Source organism: Phycodurus eques, chromosome 17 (genome assembly GCF_024500275.1).
Source record: "Phycodurus eques isolate BA_2022a chromosome 17, UOR_Pequ_1.1, whole genome shotgun sequence".
Taxonomy (NCBI): domain Eukaryota; kingdom Metazoa; phylum Chordata; class Actinopteri; order Syngnathiformes; family Syngnathidae; genus Phycodurus; species Phycodurus eques.
Window position 1 is genome coordinate 16,973,543 of NC_084541.1, and position 27,515 is coordinate 17,001,057.

Consider the following 27,515-nt stretch of genomic DNA (forward strand, 5'->3'; position numbering starts at 1 on the left):
CAGATTATACATCCTCAATTTTCAACCCTATTTTTTGACTATCACAGAAAACCCCTTTAGTTAAAAAAAATATTTTAATATATATTTTCCCACATGTAATATACAGATTATAAATCATGTAAAATTTCAATAGGTTTAAAATGATCCCCCCTTTTATATAAAAAAACATTTTCTTTTTTAAATTTACATTTTTTAATAAGTGAATAATTTTGCCTTTAGGACTGTTTTTCCACTCGGATTATATAACATCACATATTTCTAAGTAGTACTTTTAAAATGATTTAAATTTTTGTATTTTTCTAAATCAGAGAACCCTGGTTTAGTTTTTGGGGGGGGGAACAAAAATTCAATGTAGCAATTACATTTCCTTTTCACTTAGATTAAACGTATTATACATCACATTTAAATATATATATATTTTTAAAAACATTTATTTTTGTTTTTAACTACAAAAAAAACCCCACTCGCATAGCTCTAATTTGGATATATCACGTGAATAAATTATATAAGATTTTTTTTCTGATGCTCTGTCTGGCCCCTTGTCCAGCCCCAAAACTTTGTTTCACACCCACTGCTCCCAGGCGGTCATGTTAACTTGTTTGGACGGATGCAATAAAATGATAAAACACGCTCGGAATTTCCCCTTCTCTTTTTCTTCCCTCGACTTCCTTCCCGGAGTTTCTCCAGTTAATCCTGCACAGCCCCGGCCGCAGCCAATGGCCGACGCCGTTGAGTTGGGGTTGGGATTAGCAGGAGGGCGAATGACTTTCAATTTTACTGGATTACAGAACAAAGACCGAGAGGTGGGGGGTGCGCGAAAAGGACACTACTCCAACTACTGCTGTGGAGGAAGAAAAAACAAAACAAGAGAGAGAGAGAGGAGGGGATATAAAGATTGAGATTGGGATTACGGCCATTTTTTATTTATTTTTGCCAAACTGCAGTGAGCGACGTTTGTGCGTTTTTTAAACGATGGATTAAAGAAACCTATTCCGGGATTGACAGCAGGCGACCAAGTGGATTTAATCGCGAATTAAGGTGAGATTTCGCACTTTTCCCTTCTTCTTTCAAGATTTACACACCGCATAAGAATCATACATTAGACATATATGAACATATTTGGGGATTGTATGTGCAGAATGTATAGATTATTTCACGACGTCAAGAGGGAAGGAGGAGGGGGGAGTGCTAACGTTAGCTCGCGAGCTAACCAGGCGTTAGCTAATTAGCTCGCGCTTGGTTGCCTGTTGAACTCCAATTAATAAGAACGTCGGTGACTAAATTCACCAACCACCAGTATTAAAAGACTCTCCCCTCTTGTGGTTTATAAAATACGAGTGCGTGGCGTTCGTTGTCTTTTTGTTGTTTTACGTTCGTCCTCTGCTAAAGTGTCTGTTTAAAGGTTATCAGGCTAACACAATAAAGCCAGCTGCTGTACAAAACGTTTCAAAGTCGTCATTTATTTATTTTTTTCTGAATGGCATTCAGGAGTGACCACTCAACTTTAAAAATTTATTTTGTTACTTTACAGTACGTTAGTGTATTGGAACAGTCGCCGTTTATTTGCGGTTATAAACGCTAATTTGCTTAATGAAGGCAACAAGAGTGGTCGTTAAATGTAACTTCGAAATACATTAAAAAATTAAAATGTCGCCGTAATTCACATTTCCCAATAATAAAATCCCAGATCAGATTGCATTGGATTCATTTGGGCAGCATGGTGGTCCTAGTGGTTAGCACACTGAATCATAGTTCTGAAGTTAAGGGTTCGAGTCTCAAAGGTCCTCGGCATGGCTGTCGGGAGTTTGACGAAATGGTATGGCTTGAATATTTTGGTGTTATATGCAAAGTTTAATTCTATTTTTGATGTGTGCCCTGTTTGTATGTGTTGCTGCTCAACAGCTGTTAGGAAGTTTCTAATAACTGTCACGTTTAAGCATTAAGCCTTGGAAGCTGGGAAATTTGCCGTTCCGTATCTTTGAACCTTTGAGCTTGGATTGATTAGATTACATGAACGTTTGAAGCTGAATTTGCAGATGTGTTTTCCTTTATGGCTGGTGTCTTTAAATACTGTACAATCATGTAAATCATTTATTTCTGCAAATATGATATCATGGATACATGAACGAAGCCCGAACACCGTCTATAGTCATCTTTGGTGGTTCTGTACTGACATCTGGTGTTTAACAACAACAACAACAACAACAAAAAATACAAGCCCGACAGGTGCTTTGAAACGGTCCACTTCCCCAGTCACCAGAATGAGGATTTACCTGATTTGCCAAACTAGTTTGCGCATATACCGGATTGGAGATGGTGTTTCCCGAGTAGCAGACCAAACCAAATAGTCTAGGAGATCTGTTGAGAAATAATCAAGTTGTGCTGTTTTACTCAACTGTAATTTGAAAGTGTTTGTGGACCAGATTTTCTATAGGCAATATCACATTAAAACATCGTATGTCACATGTTCCAGACTAGTCATAGAATTCTTAGTGGATGTACCACACTTTCGACACTAATCACGGAGAGTAATTGTCACGTTTGTCAGATGTTTTACGTTTGCCAGATGCGCCACATTTTCCGCACCTTTTACAGAAACTGCAAATGGCACATTTGGGGGCTGCGCCACATTTTTCCACACTTCACAGAATTTTTGGGTGCTGTGCCACATTTTCCACACTATTAGCAGAATTTTCTGGAGTTACGGCACATTTTTCCACACTTCACAGAACTTTTTGGGGGTGCGGCACATTTTCCACACTGTAAATGTCATGTTGGGTAAGCGGTGCAACACATTTCACAAAATTTATTTGGGGGTGTGCCACATTTTCCACACTATTCCCATAAACTGTAAATGTAAATATGTGGGGGTAGCGCCATTTCCCCCACACTATTCATACAAACCCTAACTCAGCAAGGTTAGCATGTCTTGAAAATGAATATTATTTATCATCCTTATCTCCTCCTCGGCTGCTTCCTGATCTGGATGATGTGTTCGTGCTCAGTCTATTTTCAGGCCCTCATCATTTAAGAGGAGGAAAAGTGGGCGAGGGGGGGTTAGTGTTTGAATGTTTGCTGTGGCCTCAGGGGAACACATTTAGACGGCCACGCCCGCCTCTTCATCTTCATCATCTTCCTCTGCTGTCTATTGAGCCAGAGGCCGGCATAATGGTTGGCAGTGTCTGCAGAGATTAAAGGGCCAGCGCTGCTGCATTGTTCACATGCCCCGAGATTAGTTTCCAAGGAGACGGGTTGCGGTTGCCGTGACGACGCAGCAGCACCAGACCGGCCTGCCTTTCGTTAGTCCGGCTAATGGCACGTGACGGAGAGGGCTAACTAATATTAGAGTTGACATGACTTAATAGGTTAACCATTGGCTCATAGATGTCAACAGACTCAACACATGGCTAACAAATGCTAAAGTAATCAAGGACCCAGATGCTGTACTTGAAGTATTGCAATTGTCAAAATCTGAGTTAACAAGTTAACTAGTAGCTCCTTGATGCTAACCGGTCACCACATATGATTAATGGAAGTTAACTTGATGCTACTTATGCTAAAATAATAGGTGCCAATACATGACGAAGAGAGGCTAGTGCGCGGCTCGAGGTCAACACATGATTCACAAATGCTAACTAACGTGACAAAATGATGCTAACACATGGCTAACACATTCTAAACTTACACGATGCAACGTGACTAACTGAGGCTAACTTGTGGCTAACAGACGCTAACTGATGTCAAGATAAGAGGCCCCAACAGAGGCAAGTCCATGTCAAACCGATGCTAATCTAACCTGAAGCAACATTACACTAATGGAGGCTAACGTGAGGCTAACAGATGCTAAAAGTTGCTAATACCTGACAGCCTGACGCTAACTCACATGGCTAACATGTTGTTAACAGGTCTAAAGGGCTCTGTTGTTGTCCCTGTAGAGGCCATGTCTCAGATGAGGAAGCTGGTATGCGAGGGCGTGCGGCCCACATCCCGCTGCGATCCTCCGGTTCCATCGCTGTCGGCCAGACAGGAGATCCTCACCAGCCTGGTGTCGGCCCTGGACTCTGTGGTAAGTCCACCATCCCACATCTTATTTACTTGGATGTGGTGTAGTAACCAAGTGTTTTTTCCAGTGCATGGCCATGTCCAAGCTGAACGCCGAGGTAGCCTGCGTCACAGTACACGAGGACAGCGTCATCGCAGTCGGCACGGAAAAGGGACGAATTTTCCTCAACTCCAGGAGGGAAATCCAGACCGACTTCTACAAGTTTTGCCGTAAGTTCCTCCAAATTTTGGGCAAGTTATTTGGGAGGGGTGGGTGTACTATATTTTCGATACTGTGAACAGAAACTGTTCATGTGAAGTTGTTTTTTTGTGGGTCCGCCATATTTTCCACAAGCCATCAATGTAAAGTTTTTGGGAGGTGCGTCACATTTCCACACAGTTTACAGAAATCGTTAAGGTGAAGTTTTCTTGGGGTGCACCTTATTTTTCACAAAATCATAATTGTAATGTTTTTCGGGGGTTTGTCACATTTACTGTAGGTTACAGAACAATGTAAGTTTTTTTGGGAGGGGTTGCGCCATATGTGTCATACTCTTCCCAGAAATTGAATTAGATTTGTCAACTTGTTTAGGGGTGCTCTATATCTTCCTCACTATTCACAACCTTAAATGTATATTTTGAGTTGTGCTACATTTGTCACATGATTGACAGAAACAATGTCAAATGTTTTTGGATGGGGGTGCGTACCTCCAAAACCAGAAAATTGTGTGTACCCCCCCCCCCCATTCAGTCAAAAAAAAAAAAAAAAAAAAAGCATAAAAATGCAGTTTTTTTACAGGCAGTGTAAAAGGGGCTTTAGCAACTCCGTCTTCTTGCGCAGTACCATGATTGTGGTAGTTTTTTTTACTTTGGTTTTTGGCACCACTACCTCCTCGAGGGTGATCCTTTACATTCAAAGTGGACAAGACGGCGGGACAAACAAGTCATTAATTACATCAGCCGCTATTTTTCAAGCGTGACACATTGATTACCCCCACCTCCCGCAAAAGCAAATCGAACAAATCTGTCACTTGTCTGGTGTGGCGACACTGGTGAAAACAAGCCAGCCTTTCAATGCCACTCCCGTCCTTCACCTGTAGGGGCGCCGCCGTGCCTGCCCAACGCGACCACCACCAAAGATCAGGATGTGGATCTGGGCAAGGCGGGAAAAGAAGGCGAGCACGTGAAAATGGGCAGAGCACCCCCACTGCCACTGCCACTGCCGCTGCCAGACGCACAGTCCGTCTTTGTCCTGAGGAAGATGGTGGACGAGGTCTTCACCGTTCTCTATAGTAAGCATTCTCTTTAAGTCATGCCAGGTTTGGGGTGGTAACTGAAAAGCTGTTTGGGGTACGCCATGTTTTCCACAGCCAGTCGCAAAAATGTTATAATTTTCATCTTTTAATAAACTAACCGATTCCCTCGTGCGGTGTTTAGGTGAAGCGGCTGGAAAGAGCACCCTGGTCCCTGTGCCTTACGAGTGGATTCAGAAGGACCCCACTTGCCTTGTGGCCCACGGCCTACCCGAGGGCGTCTCCTTGAGGAAGCCGTCCGAGTACGATTCCAAGACGCTCATTAAGATTCTGGAGCAAAGCCACCGGATACATTTCACCGTCACAAGGTCAGCACCTCACCCATGCCATGGCATGCATTTCTTCCACTATTCTCAGAAACCATGAATGTACATTTTTGAGGGGTGCACCAAATATTCCACACTATTCATAGAAAACCAAAATGTTGCTTGGGGGCGTGCCAAATTTTCCACACAATTCATAGAAACTGTAAATGTATTTTTTTGGGAGGGGCGGCTCATTTTCCCCTCTGTTGACAGAAACCTTAATGTAATGTTTTTTGAGGTGTGCGCCATATTTTCCACCAAACCGTAAATTTTCCACACTCATCACAGAAACTTAAAATTTTTGGGGATGTCCAAATTTACACACAATTCGAAGAAAACGTAAACATAACCGGTCAAGGCCGGATCGCATCCTATCGCCTAGTTCTAGCTCTGCAACTACTTCCGGCTTTGCGGCTATTTCCAGCTCCGCAGCTAGTTCCGGCTCTGAAACGCCACACCCTCTTCCACCTTCATGATTGTTCCGATTCCACGACTAGTTCTGCAAGTAGTTCCGGTTCCGTGAATAGTTCCAGCTCCAGAATGGTTCAGACTCTGATACTAGTTCACGAGTAATTCTGGCTCTGTGACTAGTTCTGCGAATAGTTCCGGTTCGCAACTAGTTCCACAATTAGTTCCGGCTCTGCTAGTGGTTCTGGCTGTGCGACTAATTCCAGCTCTGTGACTAGTTCTGGCTCTGCAATTAGTTCTGCAAATAGTTTTGGCTCCCCAACTAGTTCTGCGACTAGTTCCAGCCCTTTCTCTTGTTCTGGCTCTGTGCCTAGTTCTGTTACTAGTTCCAGCTCCATGACTAGCTCGCTGACTAGTTACGCAACTAGTTCCGGCTCTGCAGGTAGTTCTGCCTCCGCAACTAGTTCCCCGACTAGATCAGACTCTGCGACTAGTTCTGTGAATAGTTTCAGCTCTGCATCTATTTCCTGCGACTAGTTCCGGCTGCGCTACGCTTTCTTTGACGTGTCTTCTGCGGTCTGTGCGCAGGCCGACGGAAGACTTGTCTCTCGAAGCCAAGTCAGCGAGCGTGGAGCTGGGCCATCACAGCTCTTCTGGCGGCCCCGTGGCTCAGGGCGGCCCCGGCCCAGTCAAGACTACTGCCCAGGTAGTCACACCGTCAAGTCCCGCCACTTCCGCCAACTCTGTTCTCTCAAACTTCCTGTACGGCATGCCCATGTCCTCCAAACCCCACCCAGATGGCACGCTGGACTTCAAACCCACGTCGCTCCTAAGCCACGGCAAGGACCGACTAGCCAACTGGACAGACAAGGGCACGTGCGGGAAGGATGCTGGTAGCAATGGTAAGTAACCACGTGGGAATTAGGCCTGGAATAGGAACCGGATTCAGTGAATTCAATTGAATTTTTTGTTTGTTGTTCTTTCTTTTTTTCTTTTTTTTAGATGAGACAACAAGACTACCTAGTGAGCAGGGTCAGACACCTGCGAGTATCCACATATCCAAAAGGCTACTCTTCTCCATCGTGCATGAAAAATCAGGTATGCTTTAGCATATGCCACCTTGTCTTTTACACTGAATTCGGCACGGTATTTCTGTAACTACGTGTGATTGTGTAGTCACCAATTCATCAGCTACATGTTTTTAAAGTTTTTTAATGCAAATGCTACATCTTTAGAGAGTGTTTGTAGGGAGACAAATCTCCGTGAAAAACTTCGACACAGAATCCGGCACGATATTACCACAACTTTGTGTGCTTTCCTATAATTTACCAGCGCACCTGCTACACATCTTGCCAGTGTTTGTACAGAGATACAAGCCTCTTTCACACAGAGATCCCCCTTAAATATTCTGCATCTAATCACTGTGTCTTTTTCACTGTATCAAGCACAATATGGCCACATCTGTGGTGACTTTCATAAAGGATACCAATTCACCTTCTACATGTTTTGCAAATGATTGTCTGGAGAATTGTCGCACCAGACACGTGAACACAAAATCCAACACCATTTCGTTTACACTGAATCTGGCACAATATTACCGTGACTGAATTTTAATTTATAATTATTCAGATTCCTGTTTTTAAGTTTTTAGGGAGTTGGTATATTGCCGGGTTGTGTGGGATAATAGTATAATCACGTCCTGGTAAAGCTTATTTAGCTTATAGTCCCATGCACTCTGCTCTGTACAATCTCTCCTCAACAGTATGAAAGGGTCTAGTGCTGTTTAGTAAACTGGAGCTAAACTGATTTTAGCCATGAAGGGGCTCAACTACCGAGCGTAATCCCATAAGACGATTGCCCCTGCCCTCCAATAAATCAACTTTAAGTGTTAGCTGCTTCTGTTAAAAAAAAAAAAAAAAAAAAGTATAAATTACATTGGATTTTTTGGTCATCCTCCACAGAAAAATGGGACTCGTTCATCCGGGAGACGGAGGACATAAACACGCTGAGGGAATGCGTCCAGATCCTGTTCAACAGCAGATATGGTGAGGGGATACGCCACGGTCGTCTACAGCTCGCGTATGCGTGTAGTTAAGTGTGTTTCTGTGGCTCTAAACTATCAACTTTGTAAAGGACCCAAAACTACAAGGACCCTAAACTACAAATTTTGCAACTTTGCAAACGACCCTAAACTAAAACCTGTATCTTCCCTGAACTAAAATGAACAAAAAGAACCCTAAACTATCCATCCATTTTCTGAGCCGCTTACCCTCTCAAGGACCGTCGCCCACCCTAAACTATCTCATGTTTTGTTTTTTTTTGTGTTGTAGCCGAGGCCTTGGGTCTGGACCACATGGTGCCAGTGCCATACCGCAAGATTGCGTGTGACCCGGGCGCGGTGGAGATCCTGGGCATCCCGGACCAGATCCCCTTCAAGCGTCCTTGCACCTACGGGGTCCCCAAACTCAAACGGATCCTGGACGAGCGACACTCCATCCGATTTGTGGTCAGACGGTACGGACATACTTTATGGAATGCTGTATGGCTGCTTGCCATAAGTACACGCGTTATTTATGGATGCAAAGTTTACAGTTGAATTCAGACTAGATTGTAGATAAGAAGCAGAGCATCCCCATCTGTCAGCAAACGCTACGTGCCGCTGCTAAACAGAGTCATTTGCATTCCCGACTTTCCCACATCGGCGTGTTTTACTCTTCATTTATTTCATTGATTGAAGGCAATTTAAAAGAAACGAGCGCTCGTCCATCTCGGGCTTGTTATTCGGCTTCAAAGTGGACACAGAGTTAGGGACACTGGCGTTGACTCATTTTCTCTTGTCTTGTTTGCGTTGCAGGATGTTTGACGAAAAGATTTTCACAGGTAAGTGTGATTCATTTCATGACCCCTGCATAATCGCGATTTCACCTATTTATGGTTTTATTTTCAAATTTCAGTTTGTGTGTGTGGAACAAACCCCCGTTTTTCATGGAAAACGCTCATTGTTCAAGAATTTTTGGGGGTTCTTTTTTCCCCCCACTGCAGTTATAATCGGCAATTATTCATGCATTTTCACTATTCGCGGTCGGGCCTGGTCCCTATCCCCACAAATTGTGGGTGTCCACTCTACAGTGTATCATATAGATATATAATATACATAAAAAAACATGTATCATATAGAACTGCTGCAATTCGTTCCAGGACACAGTTTGACTTCCAAGTTATCATTTCAACATGTTTACACAATCAAACCGTGTACGAGACCCTAAACTACAAACCCTGTTAATAAGTTATCTACGAATTTTGTAAAAGGCCCTAAACTACGAAAGATGTAAATGACCCTAAACAATTGCAAAATCCTCAATTGACCCTGGATTTACCGTCCTCGGGCTCTCCTCCAAGCTGCTGGCAAGATGTCGCGGGAGGAAGGCAAGATGGACACAGGTTCCACTGCCCCCGAAGACGTTTTCCCAGAGAACCTGAGCCTCACGCCAGCCCTCTCAACCGCCACAAGCACGAGTGCGTGCGTGAGTCCTTTGGCGGAGTGTGAAGCAGGTAATAATGAACGCGCATTCAGACAGAATGATGATGATGATGATGATGGTGTGTTCAATGCCTACAGGTCCTTCGGTAGATTGCATCCCCGTGAAGAGGATTAAAACGGAGCCTCCGGATGGGGACATCATTCAAGTTACGGTGCCGGGTAAGTGACATAAACACAGCATCGCCGCAGGTGGTGACATTTTCAGGAGGAAAAAAAAACTTCATTAGTTCTGTGTCAGAAACCTATCGGTTAGTTACTTTGTCATCTTAAACTACAACGATCATTTAAGGACCCTGACTACAAACTCTGTAAAATGCGCTAAACTACAAACGTAATAAACAATCCCGCAATTACGAACTATACACAAAAACAAACTTTAAAGGGCAAAAATTTACAAATTTTGAAAATGTCCCTAAACTGCAAGCTTTTTAAAGGACCCTAAACTTAAAACATAAATGACCTTAAATTACAAACTTTGTAGAGGGCCATAAACTAAAAACTGTACGAAGTACATTGCACTACAAAATCCAAAAAAGGACCATAAACTACAAGGCCTACAAACTGCAAAGTTTGGAAAGGACACTAAATTACAAACTGCAAAGCACCCTTGACAACAGAGTGTACAAAGGACCCTAAACTATAAATTGTGGAAAGGACTCTAAAGTACAAACCATGTAAAGCACTGTAAAGGACCCTAAAACAAACAAACAAACTGCACAAAGGACCATAAACTACAAGGACCATAGAATGCAAATTAGTAAAGGGTCGTAAACTACAAATTGTGTAAAAGAACCCCAAACTAAAAATGCGCCCCTGTGTTCAGAAGCTAGCTCCAGCGTGGAGGAAACCAGCGAGCCACCGTCTGAGTCCGCCTCCGCCCCCTCGTGTCGGGCCACGTCCTCTCCTTCCGGCCCCTCGGCTGCCTCTGCCCTCCACCTCCCGGCGGAGAACCACGCAGGTAAACTTTACGCCTCCAGCCCACCCGCCTGCTTCCTCCCCAGCCACCCTCCTTCTCTAGGACCACCGGCTGGGGCCCCACCAGCTCGCAGACCGCCCGCCCGCCCATCTGCCTGCTTGTTGTTTAGGACCTCACGTATGAACTTTAAACTTCAAACCCCTGCCTTAGTGATACCATCCAATCTGAAGCCCCCTATCCTGCCCCCTCTCACCCCACTGTAGCTCTTCTTCCATTAGCAACTCCCACTAGAATTATTTATTGAACCACCCTCCCTCCAATCTAACACACAGCTGCCATAGACTACACACCCAAGGCAACATTTGTGCAGTCACTCTCTATTTAAATATAAAAAAACATCAAGTAAATTATTTGTTACATTTTTTTTTAACATCTGTTTTATTAATACAAAATGAGAGTGCACACAAATGTATACTTGGGGTTTAGTGCACCCGCTTTTTATTCTTATCTTTTCTTTTTATTTTCTTGTTTTTTGACTGTGCTTTGCTTAAGTTTCTTTTCTTTCGCAAATGACCCCTGCAGGAGACAAATGGAAGGTAAGTCCAAGCGACAAAATCGCAGCGCTCTACATGAACATCAAACTGCAAAATACATGACCCTGCCCATAAGATAAATAATTACCGTCAAAACACGCACAAATATGCTAAACCAAACAGTAAAGGTAGTTCATAAATCTAGTTTTTTTTTTTTTTTTTTTGCAGCTGGTGAAGCGTTGTCGTCCAAAGCAGCAGGCCAGAGCATCCGAAGACCCCCTGAAGGTAAAGATTTTCATCGAGTCAATTCATATTAATATATTTCATATTAAAGCTCTTGATGAGGCATTCCAAATAAGGTATTATTTTGTAAATATGACCATTTAATGATTTCACTGTGTAAATTATTTCCAAAGCACCAAGATAACGTTTGCTTGTAACATGGTCAAACATAAATAAATAAACCTTGTGGAGTCATACCTCATACTAAAGCTCTCAATGAGGCCTTTCTAGTGCTGCTATGAATTTTTCATTATACCCTCTTTTGAGGATGCAGTCTTAAATTATATTCAACTTACAGGTTCTTTTAAAACAAGATAAAATTAGGTAGAAAATCAATGTAGGGAAAAACCTGATATTAAAGGTCTTGATGAGGACTTTCCGTATATGGTATTATTTTGTCAATAGGTCCGTATACTGATGCAGTGAGTGAAAACCTTTTTTTGACTATGTCAGAAATCGCTTCACTTATATTGTTGATTCGTTCAGCTGGTAGCCTGGTGGAGGACATTGGTGAAATGATTCTTCAGCTACGCAGACAAGTGGAAAACTTATTCAGTATCAAGTACGGTAAGTCTGCTACAGTGTTGGAGTTTTTTGGGCGGCGCGGAGACTGACTAAACGGAGCTCAGCTTCACCGCTTTCTGCTTTTTTTTTTTTTTTTCCCTCAGCTGAAGCTTTGGGCCTTCCCGAGCCGGCCAAGGTGCCCTACTCCAAGTTCCAGATGTACCCCGAGGACCTGTTCGTCACCGGGCTGCCCGAGGGCATCGCCCTGCGGCGGCCCAACTGCTTTGGGGCGGCCAAGTTGCGAAAGATCCTGGCCGCCGGCAGTCACATCCAGTTCGTCGTCAAAACGTGAGCGGAAATACCCGCACGCTCGGCCTTCTTATACGAAGCACTGAGCGCGACTTATACCAGTTAATGTCCGCAGGCCCAAGCTGCTGAGCGAACAAGTCAAACAAGAGATGCCTTCAGTCTGCGACTCAGGTAAGTGAAAGAAAAAGTCACGGTACAACCTGTGATGGTGTTTTTTTTTTTTTTTTTTTGGGTGGGTGGGGGTGGGGGGGTCTTCCGGAGGTGGTGTAGAAGTCTAATCTTTTGAATGGTTCCTCCCTAAAGAGCTGGACGGCAAGGACATGACGCCTTTGACAGAGGACGCTGCTGCATTGTCAAAAAGACCCACTTTCTCAGGTACATCAGTAGTTCCTTAAAGACATTAAAAAAAAAAAAAAAAAAACTTTGCCAGTAGGAAGGTCAATCGTTTTCTTGAAAAAGACAACATGGAGTCATACCTCATATTAAAACTCTTGATGAGGGCTTTATTATTTTGTAATTATGTCCTAGTGTGACACTATATATATATATATATATATATATATATATGTTCTCTAAAACATAAGGATAAAGTTCACTAGTAACTAGGTTAAAAACAAATCCTCCTCCCCAAAAAACCCACATCGAGTCGTAGCTCATATAAAAGCTCTTGATAATGGCTTTCTAGAGCTAGTGTTATTTTTTTACATTACATATTCCCATTTCCATAAAAATCCCCGAAGTGAACACAAACGTGGAGAGCGTTTTCCAATCTCTAGAGTGCCTGGAGTCCAAGCTGTCCAGGATCGACCTGGCCAACACATTGCGGGAGCAGGTCCAGGACCTGTTCAACAGAAAGTACGGCGAGGCGCTGGGCATCAAGTACCCGGTGCAAGTGCCTTACAAGCGCATCAAGAACAACCCGGACTCGGTCATCATCGAGGGACTCCCACCCGGCATCCCCTTCCGGAAGCCCTGCACCTTCGGCTCCCAGAACCTGGAGCGGATCCTGGCGGTCGCCGACAAAATCAACTTCACTATCACCAGGTTAACACCACATGTCTACTTGTTGCTGTCAAATTTAGACCATCTATCTGCAAATTTAGAGGTACTTCAGCTTTGCTGTCTCATGAAAAGCATGTATTTCCTAATTGATCATAAATTTTTGTCACTGTCAAAGGAAAAGCATGAACTGAATATAATTTTTATTTTCTTACTAATGAAAAGCATGTAGCTCCAAATTTTGAAGACTTTAGGTTTTTATTGTTGTATCCAATGAAAAGCATGGATTGCCAGATTTTGTCATTGTTCCCAATCCTATGAATAACATGCATCTCCAAACTTTGGCAATTTATATATATGCTTTACATGATCAGGATTTTCTAGACCGATCACCGAGTTTAAAAAAACGATAACTGATCACCGATCCGATCACAAGATGGAGCAATGTGTCTATTTAAATTACCTGTTCATTTACTGTATATACTTGTGTACTTAATTGCTCAAACATTTTTATTTACAATAAATAATGTATATTTCTTCATCTATTTATGCCAGTGAGGCATAGTGACAGACAGAACAAATGAATGGTCTTCTATTAGATGGCAGGAAGTACTTACAGTCATTTATGTATCCACTTTTTGTTCCATTTTAGTTTGTTGGTGTGCAGTGAGATTTTTCTATTATAAAATATGTGCCTTGGCTCCATAAAGGTTAGAAATCACTGCTCTAGTCAGGTCAAACCAACATTACAACATGACAGAAATGGGTGCTAACTTACTGTAATTAAATTACTTAACCCACACCGAAACTTTAGAGCATGATTCGACAGAACGGCACCATGTTTACGCACAACTGTTAGTGCTAGCACTAGCTTGCTAGGCTACATAACGTTTTGTTGCCTGCTTGCGAGCCGTATCGTATTAAAAGTACGGGAACATACCTCTTAAACGAACGTCCTCTCCTGAGCACCGGTGACCACCAACACACGGTTTTCCCCATTTTGTTCTTAGAATACAGTCGGCGCGATCCACTCTTGTTGTCGTCGCCAGGGTAACTGCGTGTATCCGGTCGCATTTGAGTTGTCAAGATAAAGCCCAATGATCGTAAAAAAACTGGATGCGGTGGTATCGGAATACAAGATTTTATTACAGTAGTCTGACATAATGAAATCGTGAAAGAGCAATTATGTCTTGCAGTCTGATCCGGGCATTACGTGTTGTCTGTCCCACACCGCCGACATGTTATTATTATTATTAAATAACTATTGGCCGCCAGATATTTACAGTTCTATGTCAAAAGACGCGCGACAAGGGTAAAAATAAACTAGCTTTTGGATTCAAATATACAGTGCACGATGGCGGCGCGGAGTAAATGTCTTTTGCAGAGCCGATCAATGACGTCATTGAATTATGGCGAATTATGACATTAAAGCCGATCAGCCTATAATGCTAAATATCGACCGATACCGATCAGGCCGATGAGATTGGTGTAAAGTCTAAAATATACACACACACACACACACATCTTGTCACTGTCTAATGAAAAGCACATATCTCTAATTTTGTCACTTCCCAAATTTTTATGGCACCCATCCAAGGAAAATACAGCACAATCAAAAAGTGTGTCAAGGAAGTCTTGCAGTCATCAGTTCCTTTGGTTGGACAACCCATAACCCATCCCCAATACTCACCTGATCTGGAAGATTGTCACCTTTTTGGACTTTTAAAAGAAGGAGTTAGGGGTCAGCACTGCTCTGATGAGGAACACGTTAAGCAAGCTGTATGTATAAAAAAAAAAAAAGCCTACTGTTTTTCGAGGCAGGCGTACATGTCCTTGTTGATCGATGGGCAGTCGATGTTGACAAAAAGTGTGATTATATTCAAAAGTATCAATGAAATCCCCACTTTTTGGGGTTTCTATGCATATACTGACTGACCCTCCTGTGTCACTTTTTTTATTTTTATTTTTTTAATCATCGCTGTGCAATGAAAAGCATGCACCTCTGCAATTTTATTTTTTATTTTATTTTTTGTGGGGGTGAGGGTACTGGCATTTCCAATGGCCACTAAGCTAACTGCCTATCTCCTTGATTTCCAGACCTTTCCAAGGCCTCATTCCAAAGCCTGGTAAGCGCAAACCAACACGGACTCACATTGGTCCCTTGATTAAAAACCCTCATTAATAACCTCCAATATTCCCCAGCACCTCGCCGGGTAACTTTACTCAAGAAGGCGTATGCTACCATCAGCGGTCAGTAGTCCCTGACTATGTATTAACTTACCTTGTCCTTAAACAAATTTTAAAAAAATGGTCTTTTTGTAGACGACGACGACGTCAACCGAGTCGGGGAGAAGGTGGTCCTCCGTGAGCAGGTCAAGGAGCTGTTTAACAAGAAATACGGTATAAAAAAAATAATATCCCATGTAGCTTAGTTGGCATCGTTAGCTTCACGTTGCTACATCTCCAGGTGAGGCTCTGGGGCTGGATCGCGCCGTGGCTGTGCCATACAAGCTGATCCGTGGCAGCCCCGAGTGCGTGGAGGTGGACGGGCTCCCCGACGACGTGCCCTTCCGGAACCCGGGTGCCTATGACGCCGCCTGCCTGGAGAGGATCCTCCATGCCAAAGACAAAATCAGCTTCAGCGTCAAGAGCCATCTACAGTGAGGAAGCCACGTTAGCCCGGAAGGGCCACGAATACTGCCCTGGACAACTATTTTTACTTAGATTTTTCAGGCATACTAGTTCTTAGCATATTAGCATTTGATCAGTTGTCATTAGATTATCCTTACTAACTGAATACAGGAAAAGCGCTTTCTATTTTTGTATAGTGAGCATAAGCCTTTAGCAAATTAGCACCTGTCAAATAGATGTTTTTGTGGAACCTGGTATCAAGATACTATTTCTAATGAGAATTGACAAAATTCGTACATGCTAACAGTTGCAACAAAGGGAGTTTGATAACCTGCCCTCTATAGTCAAGTTACTTGAATGGATACAATACCAACACGCACTATTCTAATGTTAGCATTTCTCTCTCACACAGGCCTTTTTCCGAACTGTGTAGTCAGCCATGCAACACAGGTATGCACACATGCATCATGACTGCTGCTGCCATTTTGGTAAACAACTTGTTTTTCTGCCGCAGTGTTAGCGTCCGAAGCCTCGACAAGTCGACGGAAGCGCAAGCGAGTTCAGGAGAGCCATAGAGGCCCTGCCCCCTCCTCCTCAGAGCTGGCCCCGTCGGGTAATCAGATTCCAGTCATGGTACGTGTTGCATTGTAACGTCTTGAGAGTTCAGGTGAAAAAGATGGACGATGAAAATGTGGTGGAAGGAGCTAATTTGCAATTTGCAGATAACTACTGCGACGAACTAAGCTTGCTTCTACAGCTTCACTCCAGTTGGTAGCTAGCTAGCGTAGCACTTTACATATTTACTCTAGCTAACGACAAATATATTTTTGCTGTCAAACTAACCAGTCAGTGGCTAACTTGCACGAGAAACCTACGTAGCAGTCTACATCTACACTCCAGCTCAACAGTTGGCGGCAAGTTAACATGAGAAGCTAATGGAGAAGTCTACGTCATCACTCTAGCCAAGCCAAGCTCGTGGCTAGTTAGTGCGAAAAGCTAACATACGAGTTTACATCTTTACTCTAAACTCCAGCTAAATGTTTGGCGGCTACTTAGCAGAAGAATGCAGAAGTCTTACTTCTTCACTCTAGTTAAGGTGTCTGTGGCTAGTTAGCATGAGAAGCTAACATAGCAGTCTACTTGACATTAGCTAACTAGTCAGCAGCTAGGTAGCACGAGGCAAACGTAGCAGTCTACATCTTCAAGAAGCTAACATAGCAGTCTAGAGCTTCATTCTAGCTACTCAGTTGGTGGTTGGCTAACAGTCAAATTGCACACTTATGAGGTCTTTCTAACAACACATAACTTTGGAGGTTGCGCTGCTTGTTTGGAGCCAACATTGATGACACTCTGCTGCCATTTTGTGTCATCAGCAGTGGCCCATGTACATGGTGGACTACAGTGGAGTCAACATGCAAGTACCAGGAAAAGTCAACTACTGAAGGGAGTTAAGAGCCACAAAATGGCGATGATGATCATTGTTTTTTTTTTGTTTGCTAACGTTAGCACTAAAAGTCACATTGTATGTGCGTGTGAGCGATTAGCATCCACGCCAACGTTATTACTGACACTATGTCACAGTGACGTCATATGCTAAGGTTTGTACCTTTTTTTTTTTATTTATTCTATTTATTGAACTGTAACACCGCCATGTGCAGGGATGCTAACTAAAACATTAACACTTAGTGGGGGCCACATACTCCGGATGGATTAAACAAAACAAAAAAAAAAAACTAATGCAGCAGTCTAGGTCTTAATTGCAGCCACATCTGTCAATATCATCATTCCAGCTCACCGGTATCAACTAATGTAGATACTTGGCTAGCGAGACAAGATTGGGATCTACGTCTTCATTCCGGCAAACTAGTTGGTGGCTAGCTACCAGGAGAAGTTACGATAGCCATCTACAGTTTGACTCAAACTAACCACTTGGCGGCTAGCTAGCCTAGCTACAGTGATGCTAACTAGCGCGAAAAGTCAATGCAGCAGTCTACAGCTTCAAACTAGGTAGAAAGTGAAGCTAACCCAGCTGTTGACTTCCTAGTACAAGACGCTAACTAGTTATTTTTTTGTCTCCATGACAAGCGTATGGACACCCCTCACAGGCTTGAGTTCAACACCTAGCCTTTGTACGTTAGCACATATATTAAAAGCCGTTGGAAAATTTATTGGATATCCTGCTCAAGGACATTTTGCACACAAGTAGAACTTAGAAAATTCTACCAGTTAACATCTAGCGCTAGTAGTAGCATGTCAACTAGTGGAAGAGCGTATTACTCCATGAACCAGTAAGTCTGGATATCAAATAAATGCTTAAAATGGCTTTGCATATACTTTAACATATTATGTACCATAGTATTATGTGGCTAAAACAAGTCAGTCTGAATGTATCAAGCAGGGTCTGTCCCTGACTTAAAGAGTAAAGAATGCTATGATGACTAACCCCCATGTAAACATGCTGTACCTTAACGCCAATTAGGCCTTTCCAAATAAAATGTGTTGCCTTGCTTTGTTTTATTTTGTGTGCCACTGCGTGTTTCCCCATTAAAACACAGAGTCTCTGTCGACATCAATCTTTTTTTTTATTGCAGTGACTTGTGCCGTGAGAGGCGGGATAATGTATGTGAGTACAGGAAGTGAGGCCTTGATTGTCACCGTTGGAGCACTTTCTTGGCTTTCCTCTTCAGATTGGCAGTCAGGGTAGGGCATCGAGCCGTGCAGGAGTCGGCTACAACGCTAACCTAAAAAGTACACCCATTTGTTGTCATTCCCTTGATTCTTGATGCTAGCGTAGCGGTCTATATCCTTACTCCGGATAATCTTGTCAAATTGAAGGATTCGGGATAACGCTAACAAAAGTGTTAAAGTACGCGTCTTTACACATTGGTGGTCGATCCTTGATTATTGAGCTAGATAGCCAAGCGGTCTCCAACTCAATCCAAATGAACTGAGCTCATGAAACGATGCATGATTCGATTAGTACGCTAACTAATCCATACGAGTATTAAAAAGTAGGTGTCTTTACTGATTTGTGGTCACCACTTGTTAATTAAATCAATTTTCCACAGTTTTTTTCTCTCCCGGCAACTCTTGCCACTTCTCATTAATCAGGCTAATGCGGTGTCTCTTTGCTACGCTTTCTATTGCATAACACCCCCCCCCCCCCGTTTTTTTTTTTTTAAACTTTTTTTTTTTTTTTAAAGTGATGCACCGTCACAACTAAAGTGCTTTATGAGAATTGGAGCGCCGGTGCCGTCACAGCAACGGAGCAGGAAAAGGGGGGCACAGATGATGCAGATGAAGCTACAAATGAAAAATAAACAGCAAAAATAATAATTTTCTGTTATAAGGTTTGCGGCAATGTAGCTGCATCGGAACTGTAGCAGAAGGCGGGATATTATCGTGTTCACTTTCAAACAGCATACCGCGTTTTTATTCCAACATTCTGTTCCCAGCCTCTGACACAACTTCCAAAGGTGGAAAAATTGCCAGGTTCTTCTCCCCAATTCCAATGGCGTTTATACCGCAGCCCGGTGTAAAATAGGTTCCCTTTCGCTAAGTGGGTCTCACAAATGTTTTTTTTTTTTTTTTTCGGCAACTGATGACTTAGCTGCTGCCGGGTGCCTTGAGGCAGTCCTCGGTCACGCCCTGAGAGGCCAGCTCCGACAGGACGTTGTCCAGGTAGTTTGGGTCCGGAAAGCCATGTCCTGACAGGTTGGACATCATCTCAGTCTTGTGGTGGATGCCGTTCCACACCACCGTGTCGGGCTCACCGGTGGTGCTGGACGTGCCCACCGTGAAGATGAGCCGGCGCATCCATGCAATCTTCAGCAGCTCCAAAACCTTCAGACGGGAGGAAAAAAAAACGGCTAATTGGCAGAATTCTAGGAAAGTTGTAAACTTTGACATGGGGGGGGGGGTGAGCCATGTTTTGGGGGAATATGATACCTTCCCATTACACCCCCCCCCCCCCCCCCCCCCCGAATTTCCAGTTAATTTCCATATTCCCAAATTGTGGAATAGTAAAAAAATAAATGAAACGCCTGAGCCTGACGCTCCATGTGTGCGTATTATTTAAGGGTGTATAATTACCACAACATCTACGCTAATTACGTTAACCCATTTACGGCGCTTCGAATTACAAGTTAGCACTAAGGTAGTGGACTTTCGGTCGACTAAATTATATGGCCGATTTTCACCTTTTGCAGTGGTATGGAACGTATCGTATCCCCTGCGATAAATGAGGGTTTATGGTTTACCTTCCTGCCTTTGTCACTATCCGGCAAGAAGCAGAAACGAGGGAATCCCCGGCAGGTGAAAGGTTGTCCTGGGTTGGGATGCTCCGGACCCTACGGTACCAGGACAAAAGTACTGATGATCAGTGTGATTGTGGTTCTTGTTAGGACGCACCTCATGAAGTGCGCGGCCCACCTGTATTCCGGGCGGGATGCTGTAGATGATCTGGATGGTGCCGCAGTCTGGGTGCCCGGGCAGCGGTTGGGGAATGCTGTAAATTTCCATCTTGCCTTTTGGCTGCGTGCCCGTCTTTTCGCCGTAAATGGTCTTACACGAGGGGCACTGCAGGCTGCCATCCTGACGAGAGAAAAGCCACGTCTGCTTTTAAACGGATCAATAAAAACCTGATAAAAAAGACCGGTCCCACCCCAAGCGTGTTGATCGGATGTACTTTTGTCGTAAACCGTACTGATACAATACGGACTCTTTTTAGCAGGTTTTTATCTGGTTTAACCCTCTGATGCATGCGCTCACTACAGTGGACAACTACTTATAGGAATCTCAGTCATGCATCAGAGGGTTAAAATAATACATTTTAACAAATGATCAATTTATTCTTATTATTTATTGATTTTGAGGTGTTAATATTTTATAAAACTATTATATTTTTCCATTATGTAACATTTAAAAAAATGTTATCAATTGTTTCAATGTTATTTTCTAATTCATGTAGATTTTTTTAACATTTCGGGTTTCTTTTCTTTTTTTAATTAGATCGTTTTCGGAGAACAAAAAATTTTTGGGGCAAGCACATTGGTATTTTTTTTTTTTAATTTGGTAACAAAGTTAAAATGATTTGGGCAATTATCCTATTAAGCTACCAATTTATTATTTACTCAAAATCTAAAAGTACATTTGATGAATAATGGATTTTTTTCCTAATTGTATTAGTCTCTCTTACTCAAAACATTACCATAAAAATGTATTATTCTGTAATCTAAAAATAATAAAAATTATTAACCATTTACATTTATCCATCTACAATGATTTATTAATTCTTCTACATTGTCTTTAATAAAAATATATAAAATTATACTCTTGGTGTTTTGTCTAAAATATAAAAATGTATACTTTTCAACATTTTATTTATGTATTTTATTAACGGTGCTTTCATCGTGAACAACTTAAGCGTGACAGAAATTTATTTCAACATATTTTTTACCTTGGTGCCATTGTTGTACATGGCCAGCATGCAGAGCATATGCAGGGTGTGCCCGCACTTGACGAACTTTCCCACAGCGTCCGGCAAGATGCCCTGGCTGCTCTCCTGTGCCGTAGCCGGCGGTGGCTGCGTCTCGTAGCCAGAGGGATTGGACAGTTGATCCATGCAAATGATGCAGTCCTGGGAGGTGGGATGGAGGAATGTTCAGGAAAAATGGACTGCTGATTAAATACACGGAATTATGCAGGCGGGCACTACCTCATCCGGGACGCCGGGCACCACCTCCATGTAACGTCGGATCACCTCCTCGGCTCTTTGAGCGGAAGCTGAAACAAAATGTGGCCTTTGGAATCAACACCCAGAACTCCGCAACTTTTCTCCCAACACTTTTTTTCACCTAGCAAGCGAAAAGGAGTTAGCAGGTAGTGCAGACAAGACATTCAAAGATGGGAAATGAAAGGCAGCGATCAACAGACCGGGAGACTTGTTGAGTTGAAGGACAGAGTCAATTGCACCACAAGTCACACCACAAGTCCAGAGAAGTGAGTGTCAGGTGTCCTGGCATTGCAGGATTCCCTTACACACGGACCTCAGAAGCCAGACAATAACCGTACTTAACATCTGGTGTGACATAAAATTGTTGGACTGCGTGTCCCGTAGGGCTGCAACTAGCAAAAGTTTTCAATTATTCTAACGATTATACCATTGATTAATCGGATAAAAATGTATTTAGTATTATAACAAAGAAATGTGCAGGTACAGGCGACACGGTTAGAAAGTCTGGGAAATTAGCGGCAAGTCCGTGCTTTGTAAAAGAGGACTGTTCGGGTTTTCTCAAGGTGCACCGGTTTACCCCTACAAACCAAAAACCTATCGGGTCATTTTCAGCCAATTCCATGCTTGAAAAAGATCCGGACTGTGTCCCTGGGGGGGTGTTGTGAAGTTGCCGACCACCTTGGACTGGAAATTTTTACAATTGTGGTTGAATTCTGACGCATGGAAGGCATTTCGGTTGGTCTGGAACGTTTAAAGTCAACTATCTACCCTTGAGACACCGCTATGGAAAATGGATGGGTGACCAGAAGCACAAGACAAAATGGCTGGACGGAAGAAGGAAACACGAGGACGGATGGAGGTGACGAGATGGCCCTCCGACCGAGGGCGGGCGGCGTGGTAGCTACCTCTCCTGTGCTGCCTCTTGGCTCTCTTAACTGAACTGCCACTGCTGGGTGGCTTGCTGGGCCTGCTGGCAGGGGGGAACTGGACGGGCGGCGAGAGCGAGAATTGCTGGGGCGGCAGATGCTGATGCTGATGCGGTGGCGGAGGAGGCTGCGGGAGGGGGGCGGTGGTGGTGAAGTGCACGCCCAGTCCGACCGCTGACATCAAAATGGAGGCCATGCCTGGAGCGGGGTGGGGTGGGAGGTTCGAGGCGGGACGGGACCAGGGCGGGGCAAAGCGGGTGAGGTGCGGGAGCAGAAAGGAACAAATTAAAAAATAAAAACGTATGAGATGGAGCTGCGACCGACACTCCGACTGCGACCTGGGTATCGTCGCAATTTCTAAATCAAATAAAAACTTTGGACAGTGACAAAGGTCTCACGACATCATCAGCAAATTTGTAAAAAATAATTGCTGCTAAAGATTATTGCTGTACATGGTGGGGCAGAATGCCAAAACAAAATGATAATTTAGTAATTTAAAGTACGATTTTTTTGCTTTTACATTTTATCAATATTTAATCTTGATTTATTGAAATGTTTTAAGGTATTCTTAATTTATTCAAAATGTGCCCATTTTTTTCTACGATCAACTTTTTTTTATACATTAATCAATAATGCTTCTTAATTTATTGTTTTTAAGCATTAATTCATCCAAAGAATATCCTTTTTTTCTATGATCTAAAAATAATTATTTAGTGTTTTTTTTTTCAACATTGAGCAATATTTATTCTTAATTCGGCAAATATTTTTAAGGTACAGTAAACCCTTATCACAGGGGTTACATTTAATCAGATTGATTAAGATTATTGTTTAATTGTTTTATTTTAATAAATATTTAACTACTAGTTGTAGATCCTAGAAAAAAAATTATCTAGTTTAGGAACATATTTTCAGTAAATAATACATGTACATATAATTAAAAACAAATTGTTTTACGGAGACTTTTAAAAAACTGAAATGGCTCCTGATAGGCTATTTCTAAAGGGGCTGCTAAAGGCTCTTGACAAGACCGAATCAGGCACATAAAACCTGTAAAACCAGATGATAAATCACCCAGGAGTTAAGAAAAATAACAAAAGCAAAGCGCAGAGAGGGCGAAGAGAGTCTGTGTGGAGAGGAAGCGTTTTAGTGTTTTACCTGCCAGGGCCGAGCTGACGCTGGTGGATCCGTTGAGCTGAATGGGGATGGAAGGAACGCTGGCAGAGGGAAGGAGGGAGAGAGAGAGGAGAGAGGAGAGACAAAAAAAAAAGAAAAAAAAAAGACACTTGATCAGTAGATCTGTACACACAAGTGTGCTTCCTGCTCTTTCTACCAGATCAGATTTGGACCATCCTGAGGTCCTGAACCTCCACCATGTGAAATAACAAACGACTGATCACTTGGCAGCCACGGACAATAAGCGGGAAATGTGGCAGCCGTGATAATGAAGCCTTCATGCGGAGGAAGGCGACCACAGTGGGAGCCTGGAGGAAGTGTAAGTGACAAGCATGTTAATGTTGCCTCATTAAAGCAGCGTGTTTTCTGCCCCGTGAGGATCAGGAAGTGCACATAACTATGGATAAAACAATTCAGCGCACTAGTTGGATAATCGAATAATTTAGTCGATATACAACTGGTCTGCTGAATTAGGAATAAAAAAATAGGAAATTGCTGAAATGGCTTTATGGCAAGCCAGTTGAACATTTATTCGATATCCTTTCTATGTGGCAAATGTGTGTACTAAAACAATGGTTCTCAGACGTTTTACACCAAGTACCTCCTCAAAAAAATTTTATATACAGTAGTAGCATAGTATTAAATGTACTGCACATAAAATTTCGGTTAAATGTAGAAAAATAAATGATTTGAAAGGATTAAATGCAAATGTATTGCATTTAAAAATTAAATTGAACTGTACTTAAACGTACTGTAATGGATTAAAAAAAAAAAAAATTGCACCACAGTAGCACAACACATAGTTTAAACATTTCATTTGGTGATTCTTTCACGTACCACGAGTGTTACCCGATTTACAAACGCCTCAATCTTCGGACTGAACAAAAATATTGCCCGGTGGTTGAACCTTATCGCAGCGTGCGAGCGTTTCATTCATCCAGGCGGTGCCGCCCACTGTGTTGAGCTCACAGTCGTAAGTCAAGGTACCACTGACACACCTTGGCCCAATTAGTCACCTGACGCATCATCCATGTAGGACAATAAACGCCTCTCGAATAGATACCTCCCTTTTCCCCATCAGAAAAAAACAGTAGACACCAACCTGAGGCCGTTAGCGCTCGACGAGCTGCTGAGAAGGGGTGCAGCTAGCTGGCTAGCAGAAGGCGGCGGACGCCAGGGGGCGCCCCACGACATCCCCCCGACGGAGAGGGGCCTCCGAGGGTACGGGGAGTAGACTGATGTGGGATGCGCCGCTGCCGCTACCCTGCCCGTCCCCTGCATACTGGGCCGGTTCAGGCTGGCCGACGAGAAAGAGTGCCGGGATCGGCTGGGCATGGGACCCGTGCCCCCGTGGCTCAAACACTGCACACAGGAGCAGGCCGGGCCCCCCGAAGAGGAGGAGGAGGATGAGGAGAGGGGGGGGACGCCGGCAGGGAGCACCGAGGGCCCCGACGGGATGGCCGGAGGACCGAAGGAGGCCAACGGGTACGGCAGGTTGCACTGCCGCCGCACTTGACGCCTGAAGCCCGACGACTTGTTGACTTGGGCCAGGGAGGTCAGGTCCACGATGTAGTTGTGGCCGTGCGGGCCCAGGTCGGCCGTGCCCTGCCGGGCCTGGTAGCTGTGCTCCAACAGGATGGAAGTGCGCGTCTCGTAGGGCGTCCAGCCGCCCTCGTCGTTGGCCCACTCCCAGTACACGCCGCTGCCCAGGCCCGACGACTGGGCGAACAGGGAGCGCCGTACCGACCGGGTCTTTCCTGGAAAACATATGAAAGGAAATTCTAAGTCAGCATTGCTAACCACCGAGCCTTGCCGCCACACCTCAAATATATGCTTCCAGGTTATGTCACTACGGTTTGGCAGCATTTTATCGTCAGTACTCAATATATGTGGAACATAAACAGGGCCAAAATGTATTTTTCTGTCCCAAAAGCAATACCAAAAAAAACCAACAATCATTAAACACAATAACATCCATTCAGTAGACATTCCAATAGCTTCTTCACTCTTTCCATTAACTTCTCAGACTTCAAATTCCATTGCGACATGTTGCAAATTTTTGCACATCTCTGTTGGGACGTTGTTACGTTGTTACCTTACACATTGTGGCTTCATCACTCTGCTAACTTTGCATAACTTCTTAATTACTACTGAACACTCACGTTCTTGTCATACAGTTGTCATTGTTTCAGCATTAGCGCATGACTTGTATCTTTATATTGCTCAATGACTCGCCGTACTTGGGTTCTGATGTCCTAAATGTATATTTTGTCACAGTGGCTGTTTATTGTCGTACTAGAATGGCTCCACCGACCAGAAACAAATCCCTTTAGAGAGACAACAGGCCTGAAACAGGAACAAAAAATATGTTTGCCCCTACATTCGGGGGTTCCCGCTTGGGTAGACATTCAGGGGAAAAAAAAATGCAAATTGGTGAATGCCGAATATGTAGGCGTCCACTTTACAAAAGCAGTTTTTTTTGTCTTCTCTTTAAAAATAAAATTGTGTTTTAATACAATAAATAAATAGTCAACACAAATCATTTGTTTTTTTTGGGGTGGGCTGGAACAAATTAATTTCATTTCATTTTAATGGGGAACATGAAAAAATAAAATGAGATAGATGAGTTTAGTAGTCACGGAACAAATTAAACTAAAAGAATGTATATCAATGTTATTTAAATAATAAAATCTACTTCACAATTAACCACACGCAAGACCATATTTGTAAACAAACACATAAAACATAATTTGCTCCCTGGTTTGTCCGGTTAATCCAGGGGAGCCGCTGTGTCAATATTCCGATGACAACAACAGGCAATACGTCATCGAGACTAACACGCTAAACTACCTAGCAAGGGTAAATTTTAAAAAGTAAACGCCCAAAAAACAACGTCTGTGACACTAAAAAAAATGATTTAATAACTCACCCGTGTCCTGTCTGAACTGCTTCAGGCTGGCCACGTCGATGAGATACGGCGACAGGCCGGGGTCCGACTGTCCCAGGCAGATGGTGGCGGCGCCGGCTGCGCCGCCCCTGTGGCCCCGCGGCGACAGGCAGCGCTCGATGTAGGCGCTCACCTGGCCGCTGTAGGGCCGCCAGTGGCCCAGGTCGTCCTGCCATTCCCACACGGCTATCATGGGCTGCGACTGGCCGGACGACTGGGAAGGGACCGGAGCCGTTGCCGCCGCCGAGGGCCCGCTGCTCCGGGAGACGTTGACCCGGGCGCAGGAGCCGGACACAATCGCCATAATCGACCGCTTTAGCTTTAGCTCGATGCTAACTTCACGGTGGAGCCTCGACGAAGAAAGGCTAGGCTAGCTGGGCTCGTCGAAGAACACCATTGCGAACGCGTTAAAATCCCCTTAATGCCACCAAGCACAACCATTGGTCACTTAATAGCATATTAAAATACATATTTGACCAAAAATGCAAGCCGCCCTAAGGGGGGAAAACGCAAACCTTTTTGGGGGATTTTTTTTGTGTGACAGCGTTGCCAAGGGTGCTTTCCGTTTCGTCCCACTGCTGCCTTCAGAGACACTCGTAAAGTACCAGATCTTATTTTGAAGCCCACCCCGAGAAGTCCGTTGAACGTTTAAAGTATTTACATTGACACGTTTTACAAAGTAAAACATTTAAGTAAAAAATATTGTGATTCATTTTCAATGTAAGTATATCAACCGTTTCATGTAATGACGTTTTATTCGCTGTTCACATAACTGCCCACGAACATCTTGAGCTTCATCTTTTCCCAACTGCCTCCGAAGGCAGCATTTTCTTCTTCTCTGGTGACAAACGTCTCCATTGTCCAAACCCATTTTGGCTCAATGTCAGTTTTGCTGCTGCCCCCGGCTGGCAGTATGTCGGTATGACATAAATGATGGCCTGGGAGGGCAAATG

At 43.5% G+C, this 27,515-nt stretch overlaps 2 protein-coding genes across 5 annotated transcripts; one reads left to right on the forward strand and one right to left on the reverse strand.

Moving 5' to 3' along the window:
- Window positions 1-595: 595 nt before the first annotated feature.
- Window positions 596-18,477, forward strand: gtf2ird1 (GTF2I repeat domain containing 1). 3 transcript variants are annotated; one of them, XM_061701811.1, is made up of 26 exons: window positions 596-1,038; window positions 3,906-4,066; window positions 4,131-4,272; window positions 5,142-5,333; window positions 5,479-5,662; window positions 6,656-6,969; window positions 7,070-7,165; window positions 8,029-8,112; window positions 8,398-8,581; window positions 8,922-8,947; window positions 9,467-9,619; window positions 9,687-9,767; window positions 10,432-10,566; window positions 11,286-11,342; window positions 11,826-11,906; window positions 12,008-12,191; window positions 12,268-12,323; window positions 12,456-12,527; window positions 12,929-13,196; window positions 15,249-15,277; window positions 15,354-15,401; window positions 15,474-15,551; window positions 15,619-15,811; window positions 16,195-16,232; window positions 16,297-16,415; window positions 17,156-18,477. In XM_061701811.1, the coding sequence occupies exons 2-26, from the start codon at window positions 3,941-3,943 to the stop codon at window positions 17,222-17,224; spliced, it is 3,009 nt and encodes a 1,002-aa protein (XP_061557795.1). In that variant the 5' UTR covers window positions 596-1,038; window positions 3,906-3,940; the 3' UTR covers window positions 17,225-18,477. The 3 variants fall into 3 exon arrangements, with proteins under 3 accessions (XP_061557795.1, XP_061557794.1, XP_061557796.1); XM_061701810.1 differs by having other exon boundaries at window positions 3,936-4,066; XM_061701812.1 differs by having other exon boundaries at window positions 3,936-4,066; window positions 10,435-10,566.
- dtx2 (deltex 2, E3 ubiquitin ligase) lies at window positions 18,346-27,351 on the reverse strand. Of its 2 annotated transcripts, XM_061701814.1 has the most exons (9): window positions 26,545-27,351; window positions 24,718-25,372; window positions 23,598-23,656; window positions 22,422-22,640; window positions 21,499-21,566; window positions 21,241-21,420; window positions 20,214-20,375; window positions 20,042-20,131; window positions 18,346-19,625 (listed from the first exon to the last, which is right to left on the reverse strand). In XM_061701814.1, exons 1-9 carry the CDS (start codon window positions 26,864-26,866, stop codon window positions 19,389-19,391), a joined length of 1,992 nt encoding a protein of 663 aa, XP_061557798.1. In that variant the 5' UTR covers window positions 26,867-27,351; the 3' UTR covers window positions 18,346-19,388. The 2 variants fall into 2 exon arrangements, with proteins under 2 accessions (XP_061557798.1, XP_061557799.1); XM_061701815.1 differs by lacking the exon at window positions 22,422-22,640 and having other exon boundaries at window positions 26,545-27,350.
- Window positions 27,352-27,515: the final 164 nt, after the last annotated feature.